The 21,900-nt window shown below is 47.4% G+C and overlaps 1 protein-coding gene across 3 annotated transcripts in view; it reads left to right on the top strand.

Annotated features, from left to right (window-relative positions):
* MFHAS1 (multifunctional ROCO family signaling regulator 1) overlaps nucleotides 1-21,566 on the top strand; it is a 74,965-nt gene extending 53,399 nt beyond the window's left edge. The window contains exons 2-5 of one of the 3 annotated variants that reach the window (XM_059722216.1): nucleotides 7,295-7,421; nucleotides 8,665-9,105; nucleotides 17,500-17,552; nucleotides 18,561-21,566. In XM_059722216.1, the coding sequence (XP_059578199.1) occupies nucleotides 7,295-7,421; nucleotides 8,665-8,668 (131 nt within the window). In that variant the 3' untranslated portion in view covers nucleotides 8,669-9,105; nucleotides 17,500-17,552; nucleotides 18,561-21,566. The remainder of the gene's footprint in view (nucleotides 1-7,294; nucleotides 7,422-8,664; nucleotides 9,106-17,499; nucleotides 17,553-18,560) is intronic. The other 2 variants (XM_019498183.2, XM_019498184.2) reach the window with 2 other exon arrangements.
* Nucleotides 21,567-21,900: the final 334 nt, after the last annotated feature.

The raw sequence follows: 21,900 nt of genomic DNA, 5'->3' as shown, positions 1-21,900 counted from the left end.
GGGCAGTAAGGAAATGGGTTTCAATTTCCTTTCAAAAACCCTGTTAGGGTAGGTTTCAGTACTGACAAGTGCAAGGTGCTGCACCTGGGGAGGAAGAACCAGCAGCATACCTACAGGCTGAGGAACTCCCTTCTCATCAGCACAGAGGCAGAAAAGGATCTTGGAGTCATTATTGATTCCAAGATGAACATGGGCTGACAGTGTGAGGATGAGGTCAGTAAGGCTAACCGCACCTTGTCATGCATCCACAAATGCATCACGAGCAGGTCCAAGGAGGTGATCCTCCCCCTCTATGCGACACTGGTCAGACCGCAGTTGGAGTACTGTGTCCAGTTCTGGGTGCCACACTTCAGGAGGGATGTGGACAGCATTGAGAGGGTCCAGAGGAGGGCGACTCACATGATCAGGGGCAGCAGGGCAGGCCGTACGAGGAGAGGCTATGGGACTTGAACTTGTTCAGCCTCCACAAGAGAAGTCTGAGGGGATCTGGTGGCTGTCTATAAACTTACCAAGGGGGACCAGCGGGGAATGGGAGAGACCCTGTTCCCCCGAGCACTACCAGGAGTAACTAGGAATAACGGCCATAAGTTGACTGAGAGTAGGTTCAGGCTAGACATCAGGAAGCACTACTTCACAGTCAGGGCAGCTGGGATCTGGAACCAACTTCCAAGGTAAGTGGTGCTTGCTCCTACCCTGGGGGTCTTCAAAAGGAGGCTGGATAATCACCTTGCCGGGGTCGTTTGACCCCAACATTCTTTCCTGCCCGTGGCAGGGGGTCAGACTTGATGATCTGCTCAGGTCCCTTCCGATCCTACCTGCTATGAAACTATGAAATGCAGGATAATAGGGTAGCTATAAACAAAAGTAAAATACCCTGTTTCCTTTTTCTTTCCAACTGCATATATAGGAAGAAGAGTAAGCTGCAATACTGAATGCAGAGATTCAGATCTGGCTGATGTCACAGTCTAATGGTTCCATAACCAGCCTTCATTTATATCACGGATCATGGAATCATAGAAAGGGAGGGTTGGGAGGGACCTGAGGAGGTCTAGTCCCGTGGTTCTCAACCTTTTTCATACCAGAACCTATTTGCTAAGATCAATGGGTTGTCCCAACCCACACCACCCTGGCCTGATCCACAGTTCCCTGCTCCTCTGGGCCATGCTGGGGTCCCTCATTACTGACCCCTGGTCCCCTGCTCACCCCCCAGCCCTGTCAGTGAAGGCCTCCAACTGCCCCCATTCTGCTTGGGCTGGAGTGCAAGAAGCAAGCGTTGCCCCTGTCCTGTCCCACCCCACAAGCAGTGAGTGTAGGCCCCTGTGTGTATGGGTGCTGGCCCTGTGCTGCCAGCCCAGGCATGCAGCTCCCTGCTGTGAAGTACTGTCCCCACCCCCTTCCCTTGCTGAAGGGCCAGGTGCCTTCCCTCTGCTTGCCCCCTCCCCCTCCTTTTCTGGCCCACACCTGGCCACCTTCCCCAGCACTGGCAGGCAGATACACCCCACACATACCCACACCCATATCCCCCAGCTGTCCGGACAGTGCCCTGGACCTCCAACCCCCACTCCCCATACACTTACCTGCATCCAACGGCTGGGGATGCTCCCATGACCCAACTTTGCTGTGTGCTGGCCACATATGTCTATGTGCACAGCTACATGTGCACCTGCTGCCTCCAATCGTCCCAAGCAGCCCCTTGCAGGCTGGAATGTTGCCAGCTTGCAAGGGGAAACCTGTGCTTTCACACATTTTTATGGGACTTGCTCACAACCCTTTTAAATATTCTTGTGACCCACTTTTGAGTCATGACCCACTGGTTGAGAAACACTGATCTAATCCAACCCTGTGCTCAAATCCCCAATTAGATCATCCCAGCCAAAGATTTGTCTACCTGGGTCTTCAAAACCTCCAAGGATGGAGATTCCACAACCTTTCTGGGTAACCTGTTCCAGTGCTTTACCACCCTCCTATTGAGAGTTTTTCCTGATATCTAACCTAAACTTCCCTTGCTGCAACTTGAGACCATTGCCCTTTGTTCTGTCATCTGCCACCACTGAGGATACAGCTGTGAAGCTGAGCCTGAGGGTCCTGGGACTATAACAGCAGAGTTGATGACTGTCAAAGATTTAGTTGCTCACATAGAGTTCTGTGATTGTGGTCTGTTCTTGGGCTGTGCATGCCCAAGCAAAATGAGTAGGGGGAGTACTCTGAAAAGCTCCTTAATCCCATTTGCAGAAATGACTTGATCACTTTGACCCAACTGTTTAAAGGCAATTAAGCACCTTGCTGCTGTTGAGGGAATTGGATGCTTATACTCCTGGTATCTGTCCTTTTGCTTTCAGTGAGACTCCCATATTAGTCATGTCCAGATGACACATTTACTGTGACCAACAGGAGTGCCCTCATACTTGATGTGCTGCATCATGCTTGCTGGTGCCTCAACCAGGACAGCATAGTCAGGGTTGGGCAGGTCAATTGTCACTACTTAGTGACAATGGATTGGATCCTTCATGGCACAGCGCAGACTTAGATACACAAAGCCAAAGCAATTTCACTTAACAACGGAGTTTCACTTAAAGTCTTAATTGTCTCTCTGCATATGATGTGAAAAGGAAGGTTATTTGATAATGTGAAAAGGAAGGCTAGAATAGAACAGCACTTTAGTTAATGTTTTATGCATTGGTTGCAGTATGACCCTTCTGAGTGGGAGGTTTCCAGTAAAGAGTGTGTGACATGCTTCTGAAAGAATGCATTATCAAAATACAGAGTGATTGGCTAAACGCTGCAGCCAGCCAAGGGCCTGAGGTTTTCATGTGCTTTGAAAACAGGAGGGGCACATTCACTCAAAGTGACCCCCTCCTGACTGATCTGCAAAGCATGTCTAATGCCATGCCAAGTCTGCTGGAACTTTATCCAGGAGAGAGGGAATATGGAATATTTTTCCTTTCTTAGGTGGGTTTATATTTATGTAACTCCTGGCATCAAAAATCAACCAAGTGGCAGACTCACAACTGTGAGGACGGATGGGGAAGTGTGCAAGGGGAAGAGGAGGGGCAAGCCATTACAGAAACAAATGGGAGTGGAACAATCCCGGCAGGAACAGAGTTGCTCCAACTGTCTGGGGTGATGTATTAAAAAACAAACAACAACAGCAAACGTGATCTGACTCTGCTTTATAGTAATATATGGCAAGAAGAACACCCTGCACTTGAAAGCTCATCTGAGTCTGTCCCTAAACGTCTCTTCACAGCATCTGATTATGTGTAAGCCCTCTGCTTTATGAAAGCCTGTGCTCTTCATCTCCGATTTAGTTAGTCTGTAAGGTGCAGATCTACACTGCCTTCTGCCTGACTTTCAACTGACATGGCTAACTATCTTTCTCTCAGTTGGTCCCATATAAAATCACCCACAACAATCCTTGTCTTTTGTAGTAACATAAGACATTTTGTGCATGTACCTGGGAGGGAGACATGGGATGAATTTCTAGACCTCTGAGGACCTTGTGGGCCAAACCCCATGCATCATGTGGCCCAGGGGGCTGCCTGTGGGGCCAGTAATCTGGCAATGAGAGAAGTAGTAATATGGCAATTAATGCTGCTGCTACTAAATTCCAGCCACACAAGGCAGGTGATGTGACTCTACAGTCTGGATTTGGCTTGGGGACCAGTCCTGTGTGCTGGATCTAACCTGTGGGGCTGAATATCTTAGGCATCATTGGTCTAGAAGTGTGCAATCTTGCAAAAATGAGGCTGTGATTGTGGGAACTGCTGCAGGTCAGAGCACTGCATGGGTGAACTTTACAGATGGAATTATTAAAACCAATATAAGGGAATGGTGTGGGGTGAGGATGGGTGGCGCAAGGTTTTTAGCCTCCTAGACCGACAGTCTACTTTTTATGAATATTTGACCTATTAAAAGCAATGTGATTTGCAAATAGTTCCTTTTTCTATTTGACTTCTTTCTTAAGGCCTTGTACATGGGCTGTTAACTCAAGTTTGTTGCAGTTGTCCTTCACCACAGTATCAGCTATATCATGAAGAGATGCTAAGCAGTCATTTTTCCAGCTTTGAAGATAATGGAATTTGTCAGAGGTGCTGAGGGAAATGTGGAAATGTTGAATCACAGAAAAGTAGGGCTGGAAAGGACCTTTAGAAATCTATCCAAAACCCCCTGTGTGAAGTAGGATCACCTTTATCCAAGCCATCATAGAGGTATTTGTATTTAAAATAGGAAATTAATATTCTAATATTGCAGAAAAATGTTTGTGTGGCTTAAAAGCAGCTGTAGTATCTGAAGCTGAAGTACAGGTATGAGACACTAGCACTAATATGAAAACTAACTTGAAGTTAAATGGACTGTACACCAGCTACTAGGGGAACACTTTATTTACCACCAGCTCATTAAGACAATAGGAACAAGAAAAAAAAAGTCTGTAATGGAAAATGTGCATCTGCAGTTTTTGCTGGGATCTACTGACCTCCTCTGCTGTTACAAGTAACAGTTGCACAGGAATTATACTAGTGTACCTGATTTATTTTTTTTAAGAGCAAGAATTATGCATGTGTCTTTACTAAAGCATCTGTAATGATAGGGAGAAAAAGGTTGCAGTATTTGGACACTCCTGGGATAGCTAAATCAAGCTTTGTTGTGTCACTGTGGTACCACCAACAGTGCTATTGTTTAGTCCGGTGTTTTTTCGGTATTTTTGAAAATATCAGTGGGTGCAGTTTGTATTCTGTAGTCCCTTGTCATGGACTGGGAACTCTTTTATGTGAGCATTTAATAACAACATGTTTTATTGTCAGAGCATTTAATGATAGATTAATTTAGGACCTGGACAGCTTAGAGCATTAATAATGTGAAAAGGGCAGCACATGGGGGCTCCTTAGTAAGTTATAATGGGATGTGAAGTATGTTGCTGATTCAGACCTGATCCAGGTCAGGAGTAACTTAATCTTGTGGCAGCCTGCTCAGTGGCCTTTGTAACAAGAGTTGGGGATCCTGTTGGTGCCTGTTGTTGGCAGATGTCTGCCTCACATGAACCACTGGTGGCTGCGACTGTATGCTGGTAGATGAAGCAGAGGGCAAGTGCTTTTTGGACCCAGTGGTTGATTTTCTTATCGCTACTAGAAGCGATTCCCTCTATGCCAAAGTGGAGACATGGTGTCAAGTGAGATGGGCACTTAGAGTTCTGACTGCAGTCCATGCTGTGTCCCTGCCACCCTGTCAGCCCACCTATGGACGGGCATAACAACTTCATGCTGTTCATGGTATATCACCTCTGTGGTCTGCTACCTCTGATAGTGATCTTAAAAACAGGATTGAACCATTGTGATAAGGCACCAAAGGGCCAGGGGAGCTTGGCTATTCTGAAATAGTTAAATGGTAAGGTTTTTTTCTCTTCACTGTGAAACACACATATGTAGGAAATCAGGAGCAATGTCTAGGCAGGATGTATTGCTGAAGTGTAGCCTGACATGAACCTTGAACTGAACAGTTTTGGGTACACCCATACACTGTGAGAAACTAGCTGAGTGGTTAAAATAAAAACATGGTTATGAGAGAACTGCTTTCTTTCAGAGTAAAGACTAGCCTTAGTTTAGTCTTGGAAAATCAGTAAGAATCTGAAATGATGCTGAACATACCCCAAGATTTGACTTGGGTGTATTTCAGATTTAAAAGCTGATCCAGCCTCCCTAACAAAATTAGTTAAATCAAACTGCCTAGGAAAGTAAAATGTCTCCTGCCTCACCGGGAAGATTTTGAGAATGTCTACTGTGGGCTTACCAGCTTTTCTTCTCTAGTCTCTTTTTACTTAAACAACATAGAAGAGACTGGACATTGAGCAGACTAATAACAAACACCACCAAGATTTCCAGGCCAGAGGATGCAGCAGAAACTAGGTGGCTTAGATCTGGAGTTTCCATGCCCTGCACAGTCTCTGAATAGAGAGCACATCACACGCACAACTTCCTTCCCGTTCAAGATGGCATAGACCTCTACTGGTAGTAGTATCAGTAACATTCCCACTGCAGCTGTAGAAGTGTCTTGTAAAGAAAAGAAAATTGGGAAAGTCATTTAATGCATTTCCAGCCTCTTGATTTCGGCTGCCGAAAATGCAGAGGAAGTGGCACCCAGTGACCAGCTAGCAGCTCTAGAAGAGCAGATCCCTTCACATGCCAGTTCTGAAATTGCTGTGGTATAGGTTTGAATGCAAAAAGTGGTCCCTAATAGCAGTGATTAAGGTTGCATCACCCTAAGTAAAAGGAGGAAAACATTGCTAGAATGGATTCTTCATCCTTGGGTTTAACAGTTGAAGATTGTTTCATTTGGTTTATTTTTGTTGTCTTCTCTTCACTTGACTGCAGCTGGTTTGAGGCCCTTCCTTGAATCCTGTAGCTTAGACATCGGTAATGGGACAAATGCAGAGCCACATTTAAGAGCCATAATGGGGTCAGATCCAATCCAGTCCAATCCAGCACCTTGTCTCTGATAGTGGCAAGTAATAGAGGCTTTAAAGGGATGAGTACGCATGCAAGACATGTCTGGCGTAATCCATTTCCCATCATTGTTAAACAAATGAAAAATGTATTTCAGTGGTGTGCAGGGGGGAGTGGTTGAAGTGAAACTTGGTGTGCCGGCTAGCACTCCTCTAGAAATGCACTGCTGTTATCTCACAGCAGCTGCCGAATGCTTTGCCATTGTATGATGAACCAAACAAGGGCTGGTACAGGAAATGAGCACAGCGCAAAGGACCATTGTGGGCTATATACAACACTCCTGCTTACTGATACTGATCTCTTCCAGCCTCGGATTGCATTTCGGGGGGGGAGGGGGGATGGGTGCAGAGTGTCATTGCTGTACTGCGTACCCATGAATAATAATTTCTGTCCAGCCATCTACCAGTTACCTTGTTGACTGCAGTGTGGTTCATTCACGCAGAGCTCTGGAAAGTAAATTTCAGGTCCCAGCTGACCCCAGATCCCAATTAGGAACACCTACTCCATAGCCTGTGCCTCATTAGCCTGTCAATTGAAGTGGGTCCCCAATTGTTCTCCTGGGTCAGTCTGTGGTAATGTGAGGGAGGGGAAGGGAGCAGTGGCAGATGCTGCCCTTGTGTGGAGCAGCCTCTTGACTAGGATGTTTGCCATGGTGACACAGAGGAGAATTTGGATGGGTTAAAAAACAAACTTCCTTCTAGGACGCTTGGTGATGTTGGTCTGAGATGCTCCCCTCTGGGTCTCAGCGAAACTATGTGTCTTGTGATGCTTAGCATGTGTTCTTTTCCCTCCTGCAGGAGAGTTGCTGAGTCAGCCGCGACCAGAGGGAGTGACAGAGATCATCTGCCCGAAGAATGGCAATGAGCGAGTGAACGTCGCCCTGGTTTACCCACCTACCCCAACCGTGATCAGCCCTTGTTCCAAGTGAGCCCTGAGAGAAGCCCTGACACCTCCCCCCCCCCCCCCCCCCCCCCCCCCATATCAGTTCACACCAAAACCCTAAATACAGCAAGCCCTCGCTAAGCCTTTTTGAGAAGTAGCAGCCGCACAGCCCAGGGACAGTTCTAATTATTTGTGGGACATGGACACCCCATTCCAAGAACAAAGGTACAGTAAGGCAAAACCCCATGTGTCCTCCTTAATCTTGTTTTGCTGAATAAGAAATATGTCTGAGGGACAGTTCTGTTTCTTGTTATGCAAAGCAGTGAATATTCTTTGATGGGAAGGGTGGGATTTTGGAAATAGCAGCTTTCCCTTACAGTCATTGCACCTGCAGTTTGTGCCCCAGTTTGTGCAGTTTGAACTGCAGGTTGTCTAGGCCTTGCGCTGCTTATATCTGAGAAGTACAGATACTTTAGTGGATGCTGGCAGCTCAGCTTGGGGATGATCAGGAGTAAAACCATGCTAGCAACAATGGAGAGGCTGGGCTTAGGTCAGCTTGCAAAGAAGGTGTAACTGAAGGGCTTGTCCCAATTATAACATGCTGTCTCTGCAGCTGGCAGGAGAATGTCAGCTAGCCAACTCTGCTCTCCTGGGTCACCATCCTTACTGTCACTCTTGCTTTAAGATAATCTGAAACTACTTCCAAACACTATATATTTCCACCATCAGCCCCCATAGCAGGTCCTGTTTTAAATGGCTTTATAGGATGACCTGCATTCCAACTATGTGAATGGGACTTTCAAACACTGCTCTACCTGTAGTGAGAGCCAGTGCTTAGTTTTTCTGAAGCTCAGCTCTGAATCGCAGCTACACATTCCTGCTTTGTTCTTCTGCATGTGTGAGATTAGTAAATTGTTAGGGTAATTTTTTAACCTGAGGTACTAACATATTAAACTGATTTGAGGTGCAACACACATGTCTTCTGAGTTCTGCTGCAAGTATGAGTTCAGTTCATCTCCAGTCTGCCTTCTGTAGCATCTAGCAATAGTGCCCCAGTTCCATAGTGGCTGTACTTATGACTTAGCTGTCAGGAAATCCATAGCAAATGAAGACTTTGCGCATAGCTTTATTCCAAAAAAGGACTGCTTTATTTAAATGACTGAATATGCACCATGTTTTGACTATTGGAAGAAAATGGAATGTGTATTAAGCTATTTATCATGAGCACTATATACCACAACAGACTCTTACTGCATTATTGCTTCTTTGTCCTTCTCTTCTCCAGATGAATGGAAGCACCAGTGCTGAAGGTTTTATATCGGGCAGAATGTGAAACCATGGTGTGGCTGGACAATCTGTAACACTGCTGTCTGCTTGGGTTTGGAGTCATGCATTGACAGGAACACCAGACTTTGGAACTCTGAACTGTTTCAAGTGGGCACACAGCTGAATGCTTCTCCCCTGAGGTATCCTCGAACTGAAGTGTACGCTGCAATCTGAAAGTCATGGATGACCGGATGGGAAGTGGCTATCAGGTGGCAGCATTCATGGCTGGAGACAAAACACTGAGATTGAAACTCATGGACCCACTGATTGCCTGTTGTGCACCCATTTGGACCTCTTGGTGAATGTAAAAATATTCAGTACTGTTTCTTTCAGGCATGCCTGAAGGAAAGTCTTTTGAGATGAGCTGCTGTTGGGGTTCCCTGGAATTGTTCCTGCACATGTGAGTGTTTGAGGTTGCCAGGCAAGTTGCTCTGTGAGATTTTCTTATGTGACTATAAATAGTCATATTGCTTTAAAATCAGAGCAGTGAAGCAAAATAGCTAGTAATGACTCTTTCATCAGTACATTGTGCAAAGGCTTCTTGAGCAATTTGGTGGAAGGATAAGTGACGAAGCTTGTTAATAGAGGAAAGCATTTTATGTGGTCTGAATTCACCTATCTAATGGTAGGGCCTCAAGTTACTGGGCCTGGAGGTAGAGAGAAGCCTTTTGGACCACGAGGTTATAAGTATACATGAACTGAACCCACTTTTATACTGGATTTTGTATATCAGAGGTTAAGATGGCATAAAAGAACTGGCAGGATCTTGGCAGGCACATGCTAGATTATATTGAATGCACAAAAAATCTTTGTCACTTGTAGCCATCTGACACTAGGGCTAGAAGGAGATGTCGCCGATTTGAAGTGGATTAGCTGTGCCACGATGTGTCTTGGAATGTGTGTTTTGTCTGAAGGGTACAGCTGATGTGCTTCATTGTGTGAAACACATGTTGCCCCTTTTCCCACCCTTGATGTGGGACAAAAAGCAATATAATCTGTGCAGGTGGTTTTGGCTGAGTGAGGAAAGCTAGTCTGGCTGAGTGGGGATAGGGAAGTCGGGATTCTCCACTCAGCCAGACTCACTCATGCAATCATGCAGGGAAACTCTGGCTGAATGGAGATCTCCAGGATGCCGCCTCCCGTAAGCAGGGAATGCCAGGCAAGTGCTCCAGGATCTTGAGGTCCCCCTTCACCTCCCTCCAGGGCACCTGCCTGATGTGGCTGTAGAGTGCAAGCAGCTCAGGCTGATGTCCGTTGCAATAAAGCAATAAAGTCTGTTACTGCCTTTTTTCATGTCACTGATTTTCCTTTGATGTGGCATGACAAAAGATAGTGACATCTATTTGCTCAACATCTGTGTGCCATAAAAAATTTTATGGTGTCACAAATGTGATGGGTGATATCTGTTTTCACCCCAGGAGCAAATAAACAGTAACCGTCTGGTAACCTGGAAGTGCCTTAACTCGGCGATGTGCACACCTGCTCTCTCACAAATGCATGCTCTATCTTCTGTGGCACTTATAATTATGAGTTTAGATGGTCATCAAACCTTGATTTATTTATTTTTTTAAATCCCAATCAGTGTTGTTCATTCCTGTTCTGAATTTACTGTTGTGCTACGGATGTGACGTCATTCCAATCCTTCCTATTTAGCAGGGATTTCATGGTGAATGTGGTTGGGAATTTGTCACTACTCCTCTCCTTACTACTTGTTCTACTGATAAAAGATCTAACCAGTTACTGGTACTGGCAGACTCCTTGAGCAGCTGAAAACTTTTGTTGGAAGATTTTCCATTGGAAAAGGCAGATTGTATAGAATCAAAATGTCTTGTAGGACTGTACCAAATCTATTGAAACTTTAGAGCAGGCTTGACCAACATACAGCCCATGGGCCGCCACGTGGCCCGCCAAGCCATTTTCTGTGGCCCTCGGTGCTGCGACGGGAAACGAAAGTAAACGCTGTTTACTTTCGTTCCCACCCCTTGTCCCTCCCCCAGCCCCTCAGCAGCTTCCTAATGGCTGCTGAAGGGCTAGGGAAAGGACAAGGTTCCCACCTGCACTGCGTCAACTTGACGTTGCGGACGTGCGTGTGGGAAGGGGAGTAGCCGGCAGCGAAAGCATGGGTCATCGGTGTGGCGTGGGGCGGTCCCAGGCAGAGCTTGCGCTGGCCAGCACTGCGGGTGGTGAGCGGAGCCTGGCCGGGCACACGCGGGGTGAGGGGAGCGGGGATGAAACCCGCCCAGACCCTCTCCGGTCAACTTCCCTCGTGCTAAATCGCTGCTTGCACCTGGCTCTGCCCCTCGTTGCTGTGGCTGGGGAGAAGAAGGCATCATCCTGGGGCCCCTGCACCTGCTCCTCTCCACGCTCACCTGCGTGGTTCATATTCCCGGTGGCAGGCAGAGAAGTTGCAGCCAGGAGCTGCCTGGGTGCTGCCCCATGCCTGGCTCGCATGTCCTCGTGTGAGTGCATGGCGCCAGCACAGGCTCACTGTGCTGCCTTCGCTTCCTCCGCCTCCTCCGCCTCCCTCCCTCCCCAGCAGAGGAAGCCCCTTTTTTTTTTTGCTGGCTCCGGGCTGGGTCCTTTAAGCCCCGTGCCATGGGCAGTCTGCACTGCATCGGCGGGGAAGGGGCGGGGTGGTGTGGTACGGTGCGGTGTGGGGATGAGCATGCGAGCATGAAACATGGCTGCCATGTCCCTGGGTGGGATGCTGAGGAGCCCGCGCAGGGGTGCCACACGCGTGCATGCACTCGTGAGGGGGAAGCTTCTCCTCCTGCTCCTTGCTGCTGCTGGAGGCCAACAGCTGACTGCTCCTCCATGGCTTCCTCTATCTGGTGCTGTCCACCCAGGTGTCCCAGGGCAAGCCTGCATTATGCTTCTTTCATTCATAGAGAAGTGAGTAAAAGTGAAAGTGTTTATTTTAGTCAAGTGTTTGGTATTATTTCACTGTTGCTTTTATATTGTTTTTATTTTGGATTTTAAACCACATTTCCAGACCCATTTCATTGTCACTTCCTGCAACTTCATTGGCGTCAAAGGTCATGTGACATCACTTCCTGATGTGATACCACTTCCTGTGAGGTCTTTGAATATGGCTCGCCAGCCCACTGGTGATAAAAAGTTTGTGATCTGGCCCCACATTCAAAAAGGCTGGACACCCCTGATAAAGAGGGAAACCCGGTTTCCTGCTAACCTTCCCAGTCTCCTGGCTGTCTACAAGGGGACTACACAAGATAAATGCCTGGCAAATAAGCGGATGACCTAGCTCCGCTGGGAGAAGTCAGTTTGGGAGACATTTCAGTTTGGAGGTATTGAGAGAGCCCTCCTGAGTGGGTGTTTCTGTGTTTCCAGGGTGAAATGCATTGGAATGTCAGTTGCCTGAAAATCTGAATATTTGTTTGATGTTTTTATTCTGATTCAGCATATTAATTTATTGAAAAAAACTCATATTTTCTCAGGATGGCTATTCCATTTCCTAGCCAGTCCTACAAAGGCTGTGCACGAGGAGCACAGCATTTGCATGCTTTGAAACCAGCCTCAGTTACCTCATCGCCTGCCCTTGAGTAATATTGGCAGTAGTGTTTGAGAATAGAACCCATCCTCCTCCTTTCCCCAGCCACCTGCCTCTCCACATGTGTGCACATACATGTAGCATTGCTGCCAGTGCTCTGCTCTAGCCTCAGTGCAGGGCACTGCCCTCAAAACCTCTCCTAAACATGAAAGCTGCTAGCTGCCCCTCCCTCTTCAGAGGTGCTCGCTGTCCTGTCCTTAGGGAAGAGGTGTTTCCCCAAATGCCACTGGGAGAGAAGGGCTGGCATTGTCCAAAAGCAGCTGATGGGACTCTTTGGCAAAGACATCAGGGATGGACATGCTGGCCTGGCAGGTTCCCATCCTCTATGAGCAGGCCTGTAACCTCCTGGGTAGCTTCCATTCTTTCACCCCAAGCTTCTCCTTCCTCCTGGGAGGGGAGGAAGCACAGAGTTACAGTGGAAATGGAACCAGCAGGTTCTGAGTAGGAGTTACTTTGTAAGACTGTTGCTGGGACAGCTGCAGTACAGTCATAGCAGACAGATTCATTTAGGTCTTAGGTTAGGTTCTCCATTGTGGAGGATGCCCTCTGTCACCCTTCAGGGAAACCAATCCCTTACTACCTCTTAGAATGTAGGTGTGCTAAGAGAGGCAGCTGCAAGCGCAGCACGCACTGACTCCGGTCGACCAGCTCCCCATGGGCAGCGAGGTGCTTGTCTCCTGATCTCAGTGGCAGACACAAGCACTTGAGTTCTATTTGACCTTTGGAGAGTATGCAGAGCTCTGGGAGGGTGAGCTGGGTTTTCTTCTGGCTTGTGCATTGCCAGCCCACATCAACACCATCCAGTTTGCAGGGTCCCTGCTGCTGGGGACGGTTTGCAAGTCCGAGAGGACGTGGTGCTGGGCACTGGGCTGGCAGGGTGAAACACCCCTTGGTTCTAGGGCAGGGGTTGCCCTGCCACTTCCTGCCCCTGCTCCCTGTATCCCCCCACCAAAAAAAAACAAAACGTCCCTCACTGGCCCAAGAGTTCCGGCCATGCTTTGCCCCAATCTCCTCCATAGTTTGAGCTCAGTTCCTCCTACCTACACTCCTCAGGGGTCCCTGATGTCTGGGGGTGTGCGGAACTGGAGCCACTGGCATATATCTTCCATCTCCAGCCCGAGCACCTTGCAGTGCTTGGTGGAGCAGCTCGCATTGGATGTGGCCATGGGTGGGTCAAGGTGGGGATGGCATTGGGAGCTGGAGCGTTTGCCCAGAGCACTCTACTGCTGTTCCCATTTGTTGCACCCATCCCCTTTTCAAAATACTATATCTGTCTATGCAGGCTCCCTCATGTTTGCCTGTTTAATCCCATGTCATCCATTGGTCTGTGAATATGGTTTTTCCCTGTGCTGCTAGGAGACTTAACAGCTGCTGTCACCTCCTTTAGCAGTGCAGAGGGCTGGGCGGGTTTCCATGCTTGAGTCTGGCAGGCTCAGGGGTCAGCCGGACTCTTAATGAGCACTTAGACTTCACTGGGAGCCTTTTGGGAGGAGAAGAAACACTGTTGTTGTAGAATTAAAATACATGCTCTTAAAAAGCCCTTATGCCTGTTTTTCTGGGAGGGGATCCTGCCAAACAAGGTACCTCTGCTTCCCATGGCAGGAGGCAGACCTGCTTTCACCATACAGCTGCAGCACCTCCTCTCATGCTTGCTGAAAGTAGCCCCTTAGTTACCAGTAACATCAAGGAGGTAGCTTTCTTGGTGCCAGGGTGCAGAAGACAAGCATCAGGCTTGTTGGAAGATGAGGGTGCTGTCCTAGGGCTCATTTTGGATTGGTGAACTGTGCAGCCATGTTGCTGCTGTGAAAGGGACTGGCTGCAGGCTCCCTGCACTGCATTTTCTCCTGTGCAGTTGCTTGAGCCATGTGAAAGGCTGCCTCTCATGGAAGTAAGAGAAAATTGGGATCTGAATGTTCAGTCTTGTCCCTGCTCACAGAGCAGATGTGACCTGCATGGATCCCCTGGACTTAAGTCTTAATGCAGTGTGGAAGATTGAAGACCTGCCTGCCTGAGGCTGCATGCATGTGGGTCTGGTACAGCTGTAGCCTCTGCAAACTGCAGGTGGCAGTCATATCACTAAGAATAGTGATATGACTGTGATGCTGTCACTCTGCAAAGCTGTGATAGCAGTAAGGCCCCTGGTGCAGTAGAGGCAGTGACATGGACCCTCTTACCTATGCAGTTAGCAGCTAGGACCCTGAGAGTGACATAGGGTGAGAGTGCACTTTTTCCTTTCCAGCATTCAGAAGTGTTGAGTGGGATCTCCACATTTATCCAGTGCCTCCCAGAACCCACACAGCACAGAGTCCAGGGACGCTCCTTGGGCTGAAGGTGGACTAGGACTAAGACTCCTTTTCCCACAGCTTTAGGGGGAGGGGGAATAGGTGTTGACTTTACCACCTGGAGGTGGCCTCTGGAGGAAGATGGGTGGATAGGGGAAGGGGAGTTGTGGAGGTGGAGTTGGTAGCATGAATTGTGCGCATACTAGAGCTCTGTGCCCTTCTGCACTGGAGCATGGACCCCTCCACTAAGAGGCACTTGGATAGATTTCACTAGCTTGTTTAGTGCCTGACGAGGGTTCAGATCCTCAAGCAGTCTCTCTCCAGTGACAGGGCAGCTTGTACTGTGCGCTCCTTAGAGAAAATGTCCTTCTTCCTGCCTGCCCCAGGGAGAGTAACTGCCTGGCTGGGTGTGCACAGACAACAGCATCCCCACAGAGCTCTGCTGTGGGTTGTAAATCCCACATCATCGTGAGCAAGGCTTGGGTCCAAGGAACACTTCAGTAGAGCTTAGCATCATTCTGTGCCCCCGCTGTCAGCCCCCCACAACCTCCCTCCTGGCTTCAGCATGTCTGGGACCAGGGCCTTGTTCTTTCCCTGATAGAGACCTATGAAACTCCTCCTTAAAGTTATCCTGTTGGTTATTGTAGATGCTCCCCGTGGCTTTTTGAACTGAGGCAGAGTGGTGTTCCTCTCAGTTTCCTGCTCCTGATAAGGATCTGGATGTGTTATCTTAAAAGACGATACTTCTTTTCCCTTGCGCTAACACTGCTGCATTGTTTTATCTCGTTCTGGACTGTTTTAGGGTCCATAAAACAGCAAAGAATTGCTTGTGAGAGGTGAACTGTGAGAAGAGTGGGTACCAAGGAAAACAGCAGGGACCTGTTGAGACTGAGCTGTGTTTGGGGATCAGGAAAGGAGTGATGCTTGTGGTGCTCCTTAGGGAAGAAGAGACTGGCCCAACTTTTCAACCTTGGTTAGGGAGTTGGTATGCCCCATGGGCACATGGTTTGTGGGTGGGAGACCTCACTTCTCAGCACTGCTGGTGCCCAGGGATGAGGAGAGGACTGGTCCACTTGGCAGCTTTAAGAGGGGAAAATAATTGAGTTTGTGTGTAACTAGAAAAGTAAGAATCTGAGCTTGTGTTGGATGCTCATTGTCCCTCTCTGGTTGCATACTTGAAGTCTTGGTATCCTAAAGTCCCTAATTCCTGGTTCTGTAAATGTCCCTAAGGGTTGATTCCCTGCACAGTCCTGCCACCAAATGCCTTTGGTCCTTTCTGTACTGTGTAAGGTAGCCACAGAGGCTGTGGTGGTGGTGGTGGTAGTAGTAGTAGTAGTAGGCACTCTACAAACATCAAACACTGACTTCTGTCCCTGTCACTGCCTGTAGGACATGATTTACAAATCTGAAATATGTGACTATTAGCTAGATATGTGGCTTCATATTATTTTAAGCTGTCTTTATTTGAAACAGGCTCTGTTTTCTCAGATGCTGTTTATCTTGCTTGAAGGGAAGTGCCAACATTTTCAGGTGTCACAGGTGCCATGATGACAAGAATAATGTGTATGTGTCTAGTAAGGATACTGTGTCTGGTATGTACATTAAAAGTGCTGGGCCTACCATACAGCTGTTTGCCAAAAGCTTCTGTGAAAAACCTCTGCTCAGTCATTTTTATACCATCTTTGCCATTAGTGATCCGTAGGCCATAGGTTGGCTGCTTAACCAGGTCTTTGCAGTGAATGGTCTCAAATACGTTGGAAGGTCCAGAGCCCTTGGCTGACAGAGAGGGGGCAGAAGTGCTGTGACAGGACCCTGGTCTGATGGAAGTCTCTGTGCACTGAGCTACGAGAGTGCCTTCTGGCTAAAAGTGATATAAATGTTGCATGACCCAATGGCACACGTTAAAACAGGGAGTCAGACCCCCCTTTCCAGATGAACATAGTGTTTATCTGCACTTCCTGTACCCAGAGCATTAGGGCTGTGCGAAGTTTCGGTAGCCGATTCGATATGGAGAAGATTCAGCCCGATTCAACAACCGAATCTCTGAATCCAAATCAAATTGGCAGACCAATTAAAAGCTCTGAATTGAATCGGAAGCCTCTGAATTGATTTACGGCCAATTTGGAGATTTGGCCATAGACTAAACAGGCAGCAGTCCTTACCAGGCTGGACAGGACACAGCTGCCTCCAGCTGTTAAGTCTGTTGTGGTGGGTGGAGGGGGGAGGGAAGGGGCGTGGGGGAGGGAGGGATTGGGGCAGGGCCTGGGACAAGCTGGCTAGCCAGGGCAGGGGGCGCGGGACTTGGGGAGTGGGGCAGGGGACAGGGGGATGTAGGCGCAGCAGTACTTGGAGCAGGGGCTTTGCCCTGCTGCTGCTTGCCCAGCCGGGGTGGAGGGGCGGGATGTGGGCTCGGCTTGCTCTGGGCAGAAGGGGGCAAGTAGCTGCAGGGTATAGCCCCTGCTCCCAGCGGTGCTGTGCCTGCATCCCATTTTCCCCTGCGCTGGCTGGGCAAGTGGCGGCAGCACCTGGCCCCTGCACTTCTCGTGCCAGCTGGCAAGCGGCAGCAGGACAGAGCCCCCATTCCCAGTGCCGATGCAGGTGCGGCAGGCAGGCGAGTGGTGAGGACTGCTGCCTGTTTAGTCTATGGCTGAATCTTCAGAGCGGTGCTGAATCTTCAGATCTGAGTCAGCTGAATCAAATTGGGACAGTGATTTGAATCTCCATATCAGATCACTGTCCCTCCAAATCAGCCAAATCTGAAGCAAATACTCACCACTTTGCACAGGCCTACCAAGCATCACAGGGCCACATCAGATGAATACTGAATCATCAGTTGTGGTGCATCTCTGCTGTACAGCAGTGGTTCTCAACCTTTTTAGACTCAAGGTACCCCTTGGAAAATGTTAATTCTTAGTCTTCACACTTTTTTTTTTTTTATCTACAGAAAAATAATAGCGCAGTTTTTCTGTTGCAAAGAACTCAGGAAGACCACAGCAGGTCAGAATGTTTTGGACACTCTGCATTCCTCTCTGAAATCTCTGGGTTTATTTTATGAATTTTGTTTGTACCCCTAATAGTATTAACATTTGCATAGCACCCCAGGGCACCCTTGAAAGGATCTCAAGGCACCTAATGATGCCATACCATCCTGGTTAAGAATCGCTGCTGTAGAAACTCCCCAAGTCCTAGGTCCTTCCTGTGTGGAGATCTGCTTCAAGCTAACTTCTTGTCCTAAGTAACTGCATGTATAATAGCCAGAATCTGTGGGGAGCATGAAGCGATGACACCCATGTATAGATGCATTTTGTTTAAGAAAGACGAGTTATGTTTTTAACTGAAAATACATTTTAAAATGGATAAAGATACAGAATTTCCTACTTCATCATTTGAGCAACCTGGATGACAGAAGTTGGTTTAATTTGACAAATCTCATCCGAGTGTAAGATTGTTTGGAAGGCCTTTTTTATGGGAAGTCTCTCTTGGTTTCAGAGGAAAACTTCCAATAAAGTTCTGGGTCAGTTAAAAATTGGCTGCTCTGAAAATAGAATATTGGGGGCAGGGTGGGAGGTAAAGGTCTGACAAGGTGGTTTAATTCACTAACTTGTCATCTTGGGGTATATGGGTTTAAATCCCCTTTGGCGCACTAATGTAAGTTTACGCTTGTGATCTTGTTACTATCTCAAAACCCATAAGCAATTGCTTGCAAATGGTGAAGGGCTGAGAGTGGGGAGACTAGAGAAGATGATCACAGTTGTCCAAAGGGGCATGATGGCAAGGCCTCTTCTATAATCTGCAGGTTCTTCAGCTCTTGGTACTTTCCAGTGAGTTCTAGAGGGTTTTGGAGGGCTCTAGAACACCCATGTCGCCACCAGTTTTGCTTCTGTCCAAGGTTGGGGCTGTATAAGCAGGAAGGATTTCTCTCCAGGATCTTCTATCACTTCTCATATTTGGAAACAACCCCCTGATCTCTGAACTACCTTTTATATGTTTCTGTTTTCCCCATAGGGAGAACCAGTGACTTGTTGCTGTGATGTCATATGGAACAAAGAAAACACACAACTGGAATCTTTCCCACTGGGAGGACCAAGTAACTAGGGGGGCTCTATGGATGCACAGAGGAGAATGCATTGAGTTGTTTTCAAGAGATAAAAGCCTTGGCCTACTGAGGAACAGAGCAAATGTTTTACCACCTGGACTTAGAACCATGATCATCCTCCAGGAAAGAGCTGCTCTACAAAAAAGAAAAATGGTGTGAATGGCTTCTCAGGGATTCTGTTTGCTGTGCACATAAAAGCCATAATTACCATAATGATGGCAGTATTTAGAGCACTCCAGTTTCAGTTCTCTGTAATGCAAAAGAGGGATCACTCATCTGACCTTCTCTCCTGTTCAGTAACTAGCATTAAAGATGCATTTTATCTTTATTTTTGTAATATGCAAAGCCATTTAATTTTCTATGCAGTTTTCAAGCTCCTAGCATTAGTGAACACTCAGTGCAATATTCTGCATGAGAAACATGGGCTCTTGTTTTGTGGTTGGTATATTTGAGCATACATCACTGTATTTTGGTATCCCTCACCCATGGTGTTGGCTCACAAAGCAGGCTCCAGTCTGCTATGCTCTGGGCAGACCTTGTTCACCAGCCTGCAAGAGTAGTTGCTTCTGGAGAGTCCCTCATCTCTGGGGAGTTGTACGGGAAGCAAGGAGTTGGGCACCTGTCAGAATCCATTGCTTTCTTCTAACTCCCAAGAAAACCAAAATAAAAACCTAGTATGAAGAAGCTCCTGCCACCCAGAGCTAACTGGAGCCAGGATGCTTTTGTGGGGATGATCTCACTTCTGTATGGTGCTGAGGCATTGAGCAGAGCGACAGGGAGCATGATGAGCTAGATGGCTCAGCCAGAACAATCTATGGCAGGCCAAGGAACAGCGATGGCTCAGAGTCGCTGGTTGAGGAGTTGGAGAGGCATTTTGCTTTCTGTCTACCTTCCAGGAGAGATAATGAACTGCCACCATCCAGCAGTAACTTGCCCTATAGCTTGAGAACCACCAGGTGTTCAGGAGCTCCAGCAGTTTGTTGGGAGTGTGTTATTAGGAGGATGGAGACTGCTGGCTGTCCCTAAGAATGACCTGCTCCAAGAATTAACATTAATGGTGAATTCAGCTCCCAACAGTAGACATGCTGTCAACCAGAGAGCACACCATTGTGTTCACTAATCAAGTTCTGGTTTCTCTGATCATTGGCTGATCTGTATCCTATCAAAACAGGTCAGAAAGGCTCAAAAGTGTAAGGCAGGGGTCAGAAACCTATGGCCCTTGGGCTGGGCCTGGCCTGTGAAGAGACTGGATCTGGCCCACAGCAGCTCAGGGAATCAGCAGCACACTCCAGACGAAGCAGCAGAGGTGGTGTCCCCAGGGCATTAGTTCCTGCCTTTTTCTATCTATTCCCTTTGTGGCATCTGTTGATCACCAGGAGGCTGCAGCAGTGCAGCTCATGGCAGGGACTGGGTTGCAAGCAGTAGCCCTTAGTGGCAAAAGGTTGCTACACTTTGAATTGCATGTAAAAGCAGGGGCCTATGACTGAAGAGAAACTAGTCCAGTCAAATGACAGTAGCCCTACCACTTCCTACTTTGCTTGTGTCTATTGATGGAAAATGTGCAGAGCTTCACATACCTCATCTGTGAGAGGGTGGAAAGGTAAGAGCTGTGTCAGCACATATTCCATTAAATGTCTCGCATGGTGAGCAAACTCACTGAATCCCAAGGCTGCTTTGGTGCACAGAAAGCTTTAGTGTGCACTCGTTCCTAGAAGACATTCCACTCTGGCAGCTGATATGGAGCATTCCTGAAGCACTATGGCAGTATTGATCTTGGAGAGCCCTGGTGTCACTGCATTAATGTCAGTAGAGTTTCACCAGAGGTGAATTTGGCTTTATAGCTCCATGCATCTGATGGCTGCTTAATATAAGGCTAGAGTTGGGTTTACTGGTTGATTTTTCAACATGACTTCTCTCTTCTGTCCCTTGCGCCCCACCCTCCCTATCAAGTTTCGGAATTCGGTTTTAAATCTAAGTATAGGCTCAAAATGAATTGGGATTAAGCAAGTCTGTCTATATTGCCATATCTGAAGGCATCCCAGAGCTTAGGCAGCAGGGGTCCGAATTGAAGGAGATAGTTTCCCAGATTGTTTTCATTATCAGGTTTCTTGGCAATGGTAAACATTAAAATGCATTTTTTTGTGACAACTTGAGCTGAGGTGGCTCCTGCTGTGACCCTTGGGATCCAAAGGCACTTCCACTAGGATAAATTTGTCCCTCTTCTTCCCTTCCCTTCCCTTCCCTCCCCTTCCCCCTTTTGTGCTGTTTAAAATTGTCAGAGCAGTAGCCTCTTACCTCATTGAGATAGATGATGCTATGCTGAATGGGTCGCAGGAAATGTTTGAACATGTTCTAAGTGGGCATTGTTGAAAACGGTCCTTTGCTTGTGCAGCAGTGTCCTCCCCCTTCCATGTAGCAAGCTCCTTTTTGTCTCATCATGTCGGGGAGCTTGACTGGCAGACACACACAGTTCAGCTCAGACACCAGGCTTGATCCTGCTGGGGCAGTGTTGGAAGAACTGGGTTAGGCTCTTCAGGAAAAGGAAGATGTCTTACTTCAATAAGCACAAGGATACTCCAAGCAAGTAATCCCCACCTCCCCTGCACAAGGCCAGATACTGCCCTGGGAAGCTCTCACATTGTACATTTATGTTGCCTGTGGTATAAAATCCATTTCCAGGTTCTGTGTAAAAAAAACAAAACAAAAAACCCCTGCCAAAATAAACATTCCCTCCTAAAAAGGTTCCCTTGCCCAGTATAGACCTTTCCACAGATTTTGTACTCCTGATCACACTTCTTATGCTGCAGTATGTGAACTATAACTACAGTTATTCAATCTATGTTACTGGGCAGAAACCTAAAAATTCTCTTGCCAAAAAAAGACTGAAAATAAAAGTGATCTTAAACTTGAAACAAGCAGTGTCTGCTGATTCATTGAGGTCACTTCAGCAGCTGCCTTTTTTCTTTTTTCCCCAGAACTATTTTTGACTCTGAGGAGCCAGAGAATATTATATTCTTGATTTATGACTATGGAAAGAGTATGATGATGGGGGCTATAGATTTGTTACCAAATGCTCTTCTATTTCTATTTTGCTGCTCTTTTAGGCCAATTAAAAAAAAAATCAGAGATCACTAACCCACTAGCTGTAAACACCTTTTCTTCAGCACCATAAGTGACACTTTGGGGTTGTTATAGTGCTTCTTCCCATCTCTAAATACAGGAGAGCATATAGACCCTATCTTTTAATTC

Source organism: Alligator mississippiensis, chromosome 2 (genome assembly GCF_030867095.1).
Source record: "Alligator mississippiensis isolate rAllMis1 chromosome 2, rAllMis1, whole genome shotgun sequence".
Classification (NCBI taxonomy): domain Eukaryota; kingdom Metazoa; phylum Chordata; order Crocodylia; family Alligatoridae; genus Alligator; species Alligator mississippiensis.
Note: the sequence above shows the minus strand (reverse complement) of the source record. Positions and strands in the feature narration are given on the sequence as shown.